Here is a 15,001-nt window from a genome sequence, read left to right on the forward strand (position 1 = left end):
GCAAAAATGTTCGTTTACCAAGCGTTGGGCGAACGCTAAAAAGAACAAGAAAAAAAAGAAAAAAGAATAGATCAATGTGGTCCATAATACTTCGCAGCCCCACCCCAACTCAGGCGTCTTTCATAGCCCCTATGCTTCGTTAACCTCCTAAGACCCCTTGTACAATACATTGCACATTGCCTTCAACTTGCTTTAGAAATTCACTCGGAAGCGATTACGCAAAATATTCATTCTGGGTATGAAGTACGGTGCACGTGCAACTGTAAAGAAGTGGTTTGCTCATATTCATGTCATCCGCTTTCAAAAAGTTTGACACTAAATTGATCTAGACCTCTGTCTCCTCCCAGATGGTGGAAAGCAACCTTGAGGTGTGTTTCGAAATCACCGAGATTGCGTGTGAAAGTACCGGACGCGGCAGCAACATGGCACTGTACTACACGTAGTTCCATCTTCATCTCCGCGTTTATGCAGCGAAATGCAGTGAAATGCAGTTTTTACCATAGTAAACACGAGGATATTATGAATATAGTTATTATTTTCACTTAGATGGAGACACAGCTCCTGGCATTTAACAGTGGTATTTAAATTTTAAGAATTGTTTTAAATGCGAAGCATTTCTTGGCGAGATTTGCTACTTTGACCTTATCTATCTAGCCGCCTACGACTTCATGCTCTCATGGTCGTTTCGTTAACTTGGTATGTACCAAAATTGACATACTATGACAAGAGTATATGACAAACATAAATGATTTGTCATGACATGAATATCATGACATGCGTGTCATGTAGGTCATGACAATGACCCAGCGAAAAAGTTTAACAGTCAAAAACCACTCAAATGGGTTCGGACGTGGGTACTAAGTGAAGGAAACACTACAGGATGCTGGTAGAAGTAATAGTCGTGAGCATGACTCAGCAAAAATGACAATGACTCAGCGAAAAAAAGATTAACACTCAAACACCTGCATGCGCCCGTCACTTTCGCATGACCGCGTGCGCCGTGAGCTGCATGGAGGAAGGAAAAATATAGGAGGGAGCATACCGCAACGCGATTGTCGCCGACTGTGGTGGCCCAACACGTGATGAAAACGTCAGAGCACGGAAGGTTTATTGAAACCCTTCAAATAAACAAAAACAAAATCAAGAGGCAAAAAGAAAAACAAGAAAAAATCTTTTTCCTTCTGCTTGTGAGCAGCTGCTGGCCGAGTGCTCACCGAATAAAAACTACCGGCAACCAAACGTCTCGGCAAATTTCGATTCTCCGTGATCTCGACGCAAGAGGTCACGTGTTGGGCCACCACTGCTGGCTACACGAAGCGTTCGCTTGCCAAGGCTGGCTTCGTGACGTAATGCTCCCTCCTATATTTTCCTTGCTCCATTGTAAGCTGCGATCTAATATTCCGGCAGCCATCAACGAGTCCACAAACTTTTATTCAGTTCCGAGCAACATAACTCCGGCGATGCCATTACTTGTAGCAGTGGCGGGTAGGTGCGCAGGCCGGACACATGCCTGCTCGGCGCTCGTAGTAGCACCGCGATGGACAGATCGGACACTCCGGCTCTGGGAAAAAAAATACGAACGTCACAATTATTACTTTACTGCCTGAATTATTAGTATTATTTTGCTTGAAGAAAAAAAATTTCAATTGCACTAAAAATTTCTCGAATGCGAGTTCATAACATCCAAAGTTATTTCAACATTTGCTAATGCACCGTGTTCAATATGCCGGCTTGTTACAAAAGCAAACAAGGCATCGGCACCCGGACCCGACGCCATTACTTATACAATGCTTGCTTAAATCGCGTGCTGAATTACTCGATGTCTTTTTCACGCGGTGATATACGGGAGCGTGCCGAGTTGCCCGCATCGTGCAAGGCCAAGGTAGTTAGCTGCCTCGTTGAAGCCAGGGAAGGTATCCTCGGACGATCACTTTCGGCGATACTATCTCATCCGGTTTTGCTCAACCAACCAAAAAGCGCGCACTGCAAGTGATTTTGCTGAAAGTGACCATGCGAGAATACGTCCCAAAGACGCACACGTCTATACAGCTGGAAGCATTCCGACCGGTTAGCTTGACAAGCTATAGCTGCGTCGTGACACTTGCCGATAAGCTGGTCGCTCTTTGTCTACAGTAGTGGCTTGACGCAAAAAAAAAATTATAGGGATGTTTCACTTCGTGAACGTGGGAGTTTCCGGAGCTTCTAAGCTAAGCCGTCCTGCCTGACACACCAGCATTGTCGCAAGCCGCCTAGCACCTTCTTCGGAAATCTCGTGGGTTTGCCTAGCCCGCGCCTTTTGCCGGTCATTTTCAGCTCGTGCCCGGCGCTTCCCGTTGACTTCGGGGTCGGTCGATTCGCGCTCGGCGTGCCACCGCTTGCGTTGCCTCCCCGTTCTTCTCGCTCGACGCTCGGCCTCTCGATCGCCAGACGAACCCGGTACATCCATAGCGCACACAGAGTCCGTAGCAACTGCCAGAGGAGTTGAGTCCAGCGCGCTTCCGCCTACCCTCCTCCTCCGCGACGCTCCGCCTCGGTCCTCCTCCCCACCTCCTCCGCGCGCTCCTCCGTACCTTCCCCGGCGCGTGCTCATCCTCTCCACCTCATCCGGTACCGTGGAACGATCCGTAAGCGCAAACTAAAGCTCTGAAAGTATTAGCGGCCGTAGTCTGCGATTTTAAACCAGCCCTTCAGAGCCTGCTGTCAAGCCTAGGTCACGAAACTTGCGACCAGTCACAGTGTACGATATACGGAAGGCACATCATCTAGTGCTCCTCTTGAATATAGCCTCAACATCGTTTTTTCAGAGGACGCTTCGTCATTTTTGGCATATAGGGTGTTTTTTTTCATGTTTTTTTTTAATCACATGTGGAAGATATAGCACAGCTCTAACACTTGAGCTAAATTACTCGATGAGGCGGACATTACTGTCACAAGCACTCAAATACGGTATCGACTGATTACCAAACTTTCACTAATTAATCTTTTACTAATTACTTTAAAACTTCATCACTAATTAATCTTTTTACTAATTACTTTACTGCAGATACTGCAATCTATGAACTGTAGCTAATGAGTTTGCAAGGCATATCGACTTGAAACGAATTCTGAGGATGGCATCGGTTTCGAGATATGAGCCGTCGAACTCGCGGAAAAAATGCACCTCTCCTCTTACGTTTTTTTTTTTTTTATTGTTTTTGTTTTTGGTATTTTTTTTTTGAAAACGCTGGTTTATGCATTATGCAAAAGTAACTTGAACGCCAATGTATTCTTGCGGTCACTTTGGACATTAATATATCGAAACTTATGTAGTCCTGAGAATTCGTTCCAAGTGAATGTGCTTTGCGAATTCACCAGCTAGGATTCGTAAATTGCAAGATGTGCCGTAATGTAACTAATTAAAACGTTAATCAGGCCAATTTTGTTAAATATTCAATCAAGTGTTTTGATTTCTCGTAGAAGTAATGTACGCCCCATCGGGTATTTAGCTCAAGGGTTTGATTTGTGTTATCTGCCACCAACATGTTTTAAACATTTGGTGCAGCCAAAAAAAAAAAAAGAGAACAGCTGGCATATTTCTATCTGGGATGGGCGCGAAGCACCTTCAAGCTGGTGTAATTCCTAAGGCGCGAAAAAAAAACGATGATGAGACACACAAATAAATAAAACTAGCACCCTGTTTGTGTGTCTTGGTCTTTTTTTTTTTTGGGGGGGGGGGGGGGAGGGGGGGCGATGAGAGCCTTAATCATTATTTCAGTTGGAGCTAGTTGGTCAGACATACCAGTATGTCTGACCAATTAGCTCAGACAAAAGCTACGCCACCTCCACACAAGTGCGGCTTTGAGGAGTCTATGGAACTTCCTCGGTTCCCGCTGCAACAACCATAGAAGCGCATCCTCGAGTAAATGCTCACCGCAGACGCAGATTCCGCACAGTCGAGGGAACGTCAAGCCGAGCTGGCAGGGACCACTGCAGGGCACAGTTGGTCCGCACTGGCCTGCGTACAACGCTGTGGTTTGCAATCGTCCGTCAGTAAAACGCACACATCGTCGTGCAGTCACGCTTCACTCGAGTGAGTGTAATACCATAGCATTATTACATCCTATCATTCGATGATTGCCTATCGACACCCACGCTACTTCTCGCGCCTCATGGTCGCTTGTGAGTTAGTATGACTTAATCAACAGCTACCGTCAGTTAGTCTACGTCACCTATAGTCCCATCTTGAACGCAACAGCCCAACGACTGCTGCTTTTTGTTTGTTGGTCATGATACGCGTACATATACACTGCAGTTATCGTTATTGAGATTTCATGACGCCATCGCTATTGAACTTACAACCACACTGACGATACCTAAGGGGATTCAAGTTTCTCTCGATAAGTAGAATATATAAATCATGGTGACGGTTATATTCACCATTCGAGTGTCCATGATTGACAACTTATAAAACGGAGTATTTCGCCGTGTTATTCGTGTAACTAACAAAGTTACGTTAATAGCTTAAAGCATGACCTTAAGTGGCCAACAGTAACTGAGCAGTTTTGCGCCCATCCATGATACAATCCAGCCGAGCGATGACATTTTATTATATAAGCTCTCGTGAACGCTAACGCCTATTTCCCATTCGAAGGCCCGCGGAAAGTGAAACTGGCTCGAAAAAAAAAAAAACAGCGCCCATGACGTCGATCTCGCCGCCTCCCACTTTTCGTCACGTTCCACTGTTTTGTCACAAACGGCATGGTCTCGCGAGCCGGTGCCTTGCGATTGGTCCGCTTTTGTAGCTTTGTTAATCTTTTTTTTTTCTTTTTTTCAGCGGCAAGCAACCTAGAGTTAGAATGCCGGGTTGCTACTCTGGAAATTGCCAAATCACGCCATATGGTCCAATTCGGCCATCTTCTCAGCTATGATTGGCCCACAAGGCTCTTATACGGCCTCTCTGATTGGCTCAAAATGTCGCCATTACACAGTTCGTCAATGTGGTGGAATTTGACCGTGTCCAAAACAGCAACCTTGGTAGAGGCGACACTGACAACCGAAGACTTGCTGCGGCGCAGAATGGATGCACGATGGAATGACGGCGTCTATTTAGCGCGCCATCGGTATCAAGGCTGTGCGCTGCTACCGAAGTCAAAAATATAACTAAGGCCATCCGCAAAACGCCTATTCATAACCCCGTGCCAGTGGTGACGTTGCCAGCTTGTATAAATGCAATTAACGTGATCGAAGACCCAGGCGCTTTTTTTTAGTTGGTTTTGTTTTCAGCGAGCCTTCGAATGAGTAACATTTGTCCGCGTTTCTACCACAAGAGTTCCTTCAATGAACATCACTTCCGATTGGGCAAGTTGGTGGCGACATACTGCTGGTAGTTTAAATAGTGCAAGAAGACGGAGATGGCCACGTACACCCAGGACCATCGCATTTATTGAAATTTCATCGCCCAATTAAATATAATGTCGTGCACGGACTCTGAAGTGCTCAATTCGCATCATTTTTAACACTATTCATTAAAACGTTAACGTCGCTTTGTTAATTACGCACATAGCTACGCAAATTACCCTTTATCTGGCTGCCAATCCAGACACTCGAATGCTAGACGTAACGTCACACTGATTCATATTGCTCTAGTTACTTTTCTATTATTTTTTTAATTTGCCTTATCTCGGAGGTCATGCCTCCGAGATGAGGTGATCTTTTTTCAGTGCCGGTATCAAAAATGGCTATTTTAAGCGAGCAGGGAGCAGTGGTATATACCACTGATTTATAACGAATTTATCCAAAGTTAAGTTTCGTTGCCGTTGGCCTTTAAGGCCCTTGCGAGGTCGCTGGTATCAGTGATGATCTGCCAGATCAAGTTTTTGCTTACACAGCCTCCGGGATCGGAGCCACGACACCCCTGTTTGATCTGCACGTACAGTGAGTGGTGTTTAAAACATGGCGTCAATGACGTGCTCCGTGCTCCGCAATCGCTTCCGAGGCACGCAGCTACCAAAAGCATGTCCTTCGAGATTGGGCTTTGTTACCCAGAGAGAGCCATCGCTAGCGCATGAATTTGGACAACGCTTATGCTATCGCATTTTAGAAAAACGACTTACACCATAACGTTTATTCTTTGGTGGTCCTCTGCAACAAAAGGATTGAATGTTTTCGTCTGTCTTACCTTGCACCGTGTGTGCCAGGAATGCTGAAAATGCGAGCAAGAAGAGTGACTTGATCCCCATTGTAGCACACTGCAATAAAGAAAGCGACAAGACGAGCTCAGTGGATCACGTGCACTGAGGTGTTCCCGTCTATACAGAACACGCGAGTTCGTGTGATGCACGCGTATTGTAAACGTGAACCGCTTCGAGTAGCCTCGAGATGCATGTACTACTTTGTTACTGAAGAGTTCCTCGAGATCCCTGGAGTCAACGAGCATGTTGAGTGACACCATCGACAGTGCAAGCGTGATATACACGAAGTGCCTAGAAATCTACAGCAATACCCAAGCTCGAGAAACCGTCTAAGAAAGACGCGCGCATGAGACGGTTTGCGCAATGTCTCTATTAAAGACTTAATAAATACTTTAATAAAGTTCATTGTCTGTCTGTCTGTTTCAGCTGTATTTGTAAATTACGTTTCTACAATACAAAAAAGCCAATCTTACTGTGAAAGGAGGCTTAATAAGCCAAAAGAGACGCAAGAACGAAACACGGTTGGCAACATTGCATTGAACTTCCCGCCATAGCAATGCCTCCTTTACTAGTAAAGAAGGCATTGGCCATAGGTTGCCGTGACGTTACTGACCTAGACGGCGTCCGCTCGGGCTCTGTTGACTTGTTTTCGGCTAATATTGACTGCGTTGTATTCTAAATGAGCCAAAGACTGAAATTAGCAGGTTTCAAGAACCATTACAGCGCCACAAAGTCCCAAAAACGCGCAGGTACTTTAAAACAGGTTAGTCTACACTGGCGTACCAGTGCTTGGGCTTCAGAGGGAAAATCGAATAACAAAAATTTGGCTGATTTTCTCTTCCAATAATCAACCTAACATCGCGACATTAACGAAAATTAGGTTTTGAAAGAAGAGTGCATAAGTCTAAACTGATTTACTGTTTCTCCTCCGCGTCTTGGCCCGCTTGCATTTACATACACAGCATCGCACAGCAGTGGATGTTTCCTTCTTCGTGTTCCGCGCAGCTGCTCGGAAAGTTTGCATCCCGTTAAGTAAACATTTTTACGGAGTCTAAAGTGCGTCGAAAGCTCGCCTGGTCGGGGAAGGTCCTGGCGCACTTGTAGAAAAGTACAGACATTGACCACATAAGGAAACTAAATGGTTAAAATAAGAAAAAAACACAAAACTAATGTATGTATCTGCTCCCACACTCTATACTGACAATGGCGTTCTCATTGGCGACAGCAAAAAGGTAACAAAAAAGATTGTGGACCTCAAATGTGAAAAGTTTGTAACGACAACAGAGGTTTGCAAATCTACGCTTACGGCATTCAGAACAAAAGCGTCCGTGTGGGAGCAGAACACTCTTGTTTTCCTTTTGTTTCTTTTTAACAATATAGTTCCTTTATTAACCAAATAGTTACAGATGAAACCATATTTAGATTCTAATTACCGCCGCGTTTTACTGTACGCGAGACCCGTACCTGATTCTCGGAAACTCGGAATTCCATTCGTTCTATGTACACGTCCTCCGTTAGACATTTATGCCACAATGCCGACATAGACGCGCCATGCCTTCGGTGGCATTGATCGTTATCACCATCCCCATCGTTATCATAATCGCCATTGTCGACGATAACGATATGCCACCGCATCCACCACCAGATAAATTCGGGTTTGTGGCTCTCGGTCGGACAAGTACGAAGAAAGCACGCTCTATACGCAACTTACCTAAATTTTCCGTTCTATTAGGCCAATTATCGTTATCACCATCACCATCGTTATCATAATCACCGTTGTCAACGACAACGATACGCCACCATATTCATTCACCACCAGACGAATTCAGGTTTGCTGCTCTCGGCCGGACAAGCACGAAGACAGCGCGCTCTATACGCAACTTACCTAAATTTCCCGTTCTATTAGGCCAGCGTCGCTTAATAAAGCGCAGCGACCTCTTTCGGGGTTCCTTTTATCATATCCCCCTCCATCCGCACCCCACTCGCCCGAGAAGCGTGTTCGATCTCGGGTCCTCTCGCGCGCAGGGCCATTAATAAGAGCGAAGTGGCAGGCATGCCCACGTGGAGGGGGCCGTTAATTCGCGCCCTTCTTATCGATGACATATGCACCTTCGCGGCTCTAGCGACAGCACCAAAGGCAGTCAGAAAGGAATAGATGGTCGAAGCTCAGTAACGAACGCTGACACCTAATGAAATCGTAACTAATGGGCTAACAACGCGCAAAACGCGGACAGCTGGCACGCACGGTATTTTGGCACGTATATAAAAGCGGCACGTCTCCAATAAGGACAAGTACAAAGGTTCGCGAAATGAACGGCATGATCCGCAAAGGGCGCCAGCCTTTGTCCATTTTTCGTCGCAGACTTCTTTCGCGACGCCCATTTGACTTTATTTATTTTTTCAGCGCAATCTAGCAGCACGGGGGAGGGGCTGGGGCATATTTATTGGCCCATTTCGTCGCTTGTTTTCCCTATTGTGCGTCGTGCGATGTCCTTCTATTCTGGGCAACATGTGGCAGGCCGTTGATTGGAGCCCTGAGGTGCCCCTGTTTGGGGGCTCGACTCCCGAGAAGCATTGCCTATATAGGATAGTCTGCAATAAGAAAAAGTGTAAAATCTAAACAACGACACTCGGGACAAACTCCGCGTGATCGCTTCGACAGTGAACGTTTGGTATCGTTGTGGAGTTTCAGGTCCGCAGGCACGCTCGACCAGTCCAGTTGTCATTGACGAAGACTCTCTCTCTGTCCCTCTCTCTCCCTCTCTCCTTCCTCCTCTCTCACTATCTCTCTGTATGCAACGATGCACCATATTTGAAGCGAAGCATTCTTCGCCTCTTGCACCCGCTTTGTGGTAGGTGACTGTTACTGTCTTGCAGACCACGCAAGTTGGGTCACTGGCCTCGCGCCACTGGTTATGTGCCCGAATAAACGACACGTGCCATTGTGCACGTGTGTGTATGTGTCTGTCCGGATAGACGACTTGTGTCACTGGGCATGTGCAAATGCGCATGTGGCACCGAGTGTGTAAACATTATTGCTCAGACCCGTGAACGTATGAGTGTCGTGCACAAACAGAAGAAGAGGCAAGAAATGAAGGAAGTCGGTAACCGCGAAAAATGAAAAAAAAAAAAAAAGTGGGCTATGGAGAAGTGAAGATGAAGTCGGTCTCAGAAGCAGCCGAATGTGGACAAAGAAGTGAGCCAAAGGGGACCACAGTGCACTTGCACTCTGAGCGAGTACCGTTCAGCGACGTAGAAGTGAAAAAGCGGAGACATCACAACATCAAAGAAATGTTCAGCAGCAAACATGAAAATAATTTTCAGTTCCCGTTTTTTTTTTTTTTTATCTCCCATTCCAACATATGTGTGGGATCCAACGACTTCCTTTTTTTTTTCTTTTTACCTCGGGAGAAGAAGTCTTCACGCTACGCCGACATAAGATGGGCAGTTACCTTCCACAGCCCCCTTCTACACGCGATGTATTCCTCAACATATACAAGAGACTGCCGATTCTGCCATACGCCAAACACCCTCTACCACGCGGTCTGGGAATGCCACAACAACAACGCCCGTCCAAGTGCCAACATAAAACCAGTGGGAAGTCCAGCTGGTTGAAAAGCCCAAGTTCTGACGACCAGCCATGGCTGGTGATCAGAGCTAGGCTATCAGTACAGGCCCACGGCTACTTAGAATAGAGTAGCCACCCACCACCTGGAAACAACAGGTTGGTCTCAAATAAAGTTTATTCACTCACTCACCTCGTGTGGCTTAAGGTGCCACAGAAAAAAAAAATCCGTCCGAAATCATGCCACGATGAACGTTGACGTTAATGCGATTAGCATTAAAGCAATGTAGCGACGCACCGTATCGGTACCGCAGACACACGAAAGTGGTCATCTCGCTGCCAACCGCAATGGCAAATAATACCACGTCAAAGTTGGCGCGCGACTGGCCGCTCGAGGCATTTTGCGTGTATTCGCGGACTTCTTTCACGCTCGGAAAAGCACTTTTATGTTGCACGTATTGAGCAAACAGAAAGCTGTATCGGGAGTTGTTCATGTCGCTCTAAAATGTTCTCAGTGACACTTTTCCTCTAATTATAATATTTGAGAAGTTGATTAACTAATTAGACTAATTATTCAATTAGGCTGGATGCAAAAAATAATCTGAATATCTCCAAGCGACGGCAAACAACGTTACCTTTATTCTGTCCAGCTACGTCGCATTCGCATATTTTTACATCTTGGAGCAAGATACTTGGGACACCCTTATATGTAGGCTCGAAAACATCGTTTTTTGAGCAAGCTTCTTGCTCAAGAAACTGCCTTCTCCTACCTAGAGAGCATCGTAGCGAGTCGCAAAAGGTGTCAAAATATAAGTCTCAACGATCGAGCGTGAATTAGTCGCAGAGTAGGTAAAATTAACCACGCTGCACCATACACGACACAGTTACCAGGACCGACCCACCTGGACTCCTGGTAAAAACAAAAGAATTAAAAATACGAAAGGTGTGTCAACGAAAGTCGGCGAGTAAGAAGACAATGTCGGCGTACATGAGCGTAAAAAATGTGAATGATAAACTCGACATAAATAACAGAAACAGATGGTCAAAAGAAATTTAATGTCTGAGAATGGCACGAAGAAAGAAGTGCAAATAATGCAAAAATATCACGTGTGAGCGCAATATGTGACTGTGAATTTCATCATCATCATCATTTATTACCCCTTAAAGGCCGCTGTTGGGGTATTACATTAGGCGGAGAAATCTTCTTGCAATTTCTTCCTGGAGCTCCCCTCGGGTCACCGCATAACACCACCTGCCATGCCCACTCAAGAGAATCCTGGCACATCCAATGCCATTGTTTTTACGTGCCCTTCGCCTTCCGTATAGTGACCGTCAGCAGCAGTCAGCGTGACCCACAGTATTCGCTGGTCTATGCGCGGATGACGTCGAGGATTGGCTCGATGACTTCGACCGAGTCAGCGACTTCAACAGGTACAACAGTTATTAAAAAATGAAGAACGTCGTCTTCTATCTCTCCGCTGTCACGAAAACCCGGTTTTGGAACCTTACTCAAGACCCTCCTGGCTGGGCGACGTTCACGCAACAGCTTCGTCGGATTTTCGGCGCCCCACTATTCGGGCTGAGATCACGAAAAAACTCTGTGAGCGTATCCAATTCCCTACGGAATATTACACCTCTTAACTTGAGGATGTTCTTGCAACGTGCACACGCGTGAACTCCACCATGTCCCAAAGCGACCGGATACGCCATAATATCAAATGCATAAACACGGTCGTCTTAAACGCCCTTGCTACGCAGAGCCCCGCTACTGTTCAGGATGTTATCAACTATTTGCCAGGGACTTGAAGAACTCCAGTTCCTTCGCTTGCGCACCGATGCCTCTGATATTCGCCTCCATGCGGCTACGGACTTGCGAACGCTGATCCACGTGCGTCATCGTTCGTGTAGAGCTTAACGGGAGATGTTCCTATGATCCCGAAACTACCCCCCCTCCTTCTCCGACCGGCTTGCGGGGCATCATTCAAGATGGAATCGCGTCTGCCTCTCGTCTCCCTTGTTCAGACGTTTCCCGTGCTCATCCTGCGCGTACGTATGATGATGTTGCTGCGCTGTCTCCGGTCACCACTGTCCCTGCGCCTACACCAGGCGACCATGCACCTGTGACTTCATTGTTACCGCCAGTACGTGCACAACCGTATTGCTCAGCCGGGTGTCCAGCTCTACCTACTTGTTATTTCTGTGGCTATCGAGGGCACATCTCCCGGTTCCATCGACTGCGCCAACGGGATGAACTACGCCACTACGCTCCTCGGGAAAGTACCGACGTCCGTCCTCCCGTGAGCTACCAGCGGACGTCCTACCACCCACCCTTGCAACAGTCACCCTCTTTTCTCTACCCTGTTGATATGCCCATCAACTACCGTGAATCTCGGCACCGATTGCCTTCTCCACGTCGTCGCTCAATGTGTTCTCTCCTGCCCACCTCTCAGGTTCCGAACGACCACTCGGAAAGCTCCACGCGGCAGGTTCAGGAGGTAAAACTGCATCAGCGACCGTCGAATCTATTATTGGTGCTATTGGAAGGAGTGCGCGCAGAGGCTCTTTTTGACACAGGTACTGCTATTCCGATAATTCGTGCCGACTTTTGTTCCCGCCTCCGAAAGGGGACCACGCCTTACTGGCAGCCCTCCTGTGCTTGGAGCGAACGATGTTAGTATTTGTCCAATAGTGCAGTGCAAGGTCAGTGTCTGCGTCGACGGCATTCGTCGTCACACTGTATTTGCAATGGTTCCGTGAGTGTGTCTAGAAAATCATTTTGGGGTAGGATTTCTAGTCCGCTACGACCGCTTTTGCTTTTATCTCTTGGCGCCAACGCCTGATACATCTGAATGCCATCAGCCATTCCCTTTCGATGGATGAAGCACGTATCCACCTCGTCAACTCCCCCGATTACGTGCTTTGGCCACCTCGAGAACAAATTATTTTCCTTAATTCTGAAAACATTGTGGACGGCAACGTACTCATTTTACATTACGGCGATACCTTGTCTAGAGATAGTGTGATTCCCTCTGGTCTTCTGTACTTCTCTGAGAGGTCAGAATTTCTTACCGCCTTAAACTCCACTCCCGAAACCCAACTGTTGCCCCGTGGATCGACTGTCACTAGCGCTGTCGACACTCAACCCGTTCCTATTGTTGCTCTATCGAATGTACTCAAGCTCGCCGCCACTCAATGCCTCTTCCACACTTCTGTCGTCGACCATAGGCGCTGAACTGACATCGGCCCAGATTCAAGATCTGCTCGCCCTATTGTAGAAGCGCCGTGCCTTGCTAGACGTTCATTCATCTGTCCTCGGTACGACAACCGCTGCGATTCATAACATACAGACTGACGGCACTCGTATTGTTCACCAGCGGCCATATTGCATGTCTCTTACCGAGCGCAATATTATCGAAGAAAATGTATCCGACATGCTTCGGCGAAATATCATACGTCATTGCGCGAGTCCCTGGTTCTCCCCGGTAGTTCTAGTGCAGAAAAATGGCGCTTTAGAGCTCTTTTGCATCGACTGTCGTTCGCTGAACAAAATTACGTGCAAAGATGTTTACCTCCTGCCACGAATCGACGTCGCAATAGGCTCGCAACATGGCGCCGATTATTTCTCCAGCTTCGATCTTCGGTCAGACTGCAGGCAGATACCGAAGTCCTAAAGCGGCAAGGAACTCCTTTTGCCACCCCAGATGGGCTTTACGAGTTTAATGTGATGTCTTTCGGGCTCTGGAAACACGCCTGCCACATTCTAGTAGATGAAAAATAGCGTCTTGCAGGGTATGAAACGGGAGACCTGCCTATGCTATCTCAACGATACTGCAGTATTTTCTTCCAAATTCTCACAAAATATTCAGTGCCTTGACGAAGTGTTGGCCTGTCTTGCACAGGCTGGATTACAGATCAGCGCAAGAAAATGCAAGCTTCACAAGTAACACAAGTAAGACCATCAAGGTTCTGGGACACTTGGTCAGCAAAGAAGGGATTCGAACGTACCCGGAGAAGCTTGCCGCAGTCCTCAACTTTCTCCACCTGCTGAGTCACAAAGACCCGCTTCTTCGGCCTTGTCTCCTATACTTCCCACACCTAATATACAACTTTGCGGCGCTTGCGTCCCCACTCCATCCTTTTACGTGCCATACCCTTCATTTAATTGTGAGAAGACTACGAAATTGTTTTTCAGACTTGGAAACGCACCCTCATATCCGGCTCGGTTTTGTGTCACTTCGGTCCGACCGCACTCACCATCCTTCATACTGGCGCTAGTGGTCATAGTCTCGATGCCGTTCTCTTGCAATGTGACCATACCTTCCGCGAAGGAGTCATTGCTTACGCTAGTCGTACTCTATATACCCCTGCAGAGAATAATTACACGATAACTGAGTAGGAATGCTTTACTGTTATTTGGGCAATGCAAAGTTTCCGCTCATATCTCCATGACCACCACATTACTGTCTTTACCGACCCGCATGCATTCTGCTGGCTTTCATAGCTGAAGATCTTATCGGCTCGCCTTGGTCGCTGGGTGATTCGCTTACAGGAGTACGACTTCAATGCCAACTACAGGACTGGAAAGGAGCACCAGGACGCCGATGATCTTCCTCGTTGCCCTTCCGATCCCTAATCGCTCACCATCACCTCACCACGCCAGCGTACACGCCGAGTCGTCTTTACCATTCGCAACGCTAGACTAGCTAGGCCCCACCACCCAACCATCCTTGTTTCCCACCAACGTGCTGCCCCATACCACCGGGCTATTATTCAACGCCTTAAACGTTCCTCTTCACCTCCGAACACTCGAGTTCGTCGACAACTTAAACAATTCAAGCTTCACCGGTGGGTCTTGATATCACTATATTTATCACACCGATGGCAACGAATGTGTCTATCGTCATACCGCGTTTTCTGCAACGTGAGCTTCGGGAAGCCTTTCACGACGATCCGACCGCCGGTCATCTAGGCTATCACAAGACGAATGATAGAATTCCAAGTCACTCTCTTCCTGGCCTGCTCTCTCTTCAGCCGCTTCGAAATACGTCGCATCTTGCGTACCTTGCCAATGCCGCAAACAACCCTCCTCTGCTCCCTCTGGTCTCCTGCAACATTTTCCTTGTCCCGCTTCGACCTTCGGGGTCGTTGCAACAGATTTGTACGGACCCGTTCACTTCACCTCCAACGGCAATTGGTGGATTGTGATGGCCCTTGACCATCCGACTCGCTATGCGGAGATAGCTTATCTACAAACGCTTCTGAAGCC

General features: G+C 47.2%; 1 protein-coding gene across 1 annotated transcript; it reads right to left on the reverse strand.

The window, feature by feature from the left end:
- Positions 1–1,395: 1,395 nt before the first annotated feature.
- Positions 1,396–14,050, reverse strand: LOC119444153 (uncharacterized). The gene is made up of 6 exons (XM_049664876.1): positions 13,990–14,050; positions 10,638–10,645; positions 8,056–8,119; positions 6,158–6,227; positions 3,911–4,006; positions 1,396–1,561 (listed from the first exon to the last, which is right to left on the reverse strand). The coding sequence occupies exons 1-6, from the start codon at positions 14,048–14,050 to the stop codon at positions 1,411–1,413; spliced, it is 450 nt and encodes a 149-aa protein (XP_049520833.1). The 3' UTR covers positions 1,396–1,410.
- Between the last annotated feature and the right edge of the window lie 951 nt (positions 14,051–15,001).

This window comes from Dermacentor silvarum, chromosome 3 (assembly GCF_013339745.2).
Source record: "Dermacentor silvarum isolate Dsil-2018 chromosome 3, BIME_Dsil_1.4, whole genome shotgun sequence".
Classification (NCBI taxonomy): domain Eukaryota; kingdom Metazoa; phylum Arthropoda; class Arachnida; order Ixodida; family Ixodidae; genus Dermacentor; species Dermacentor silvarum.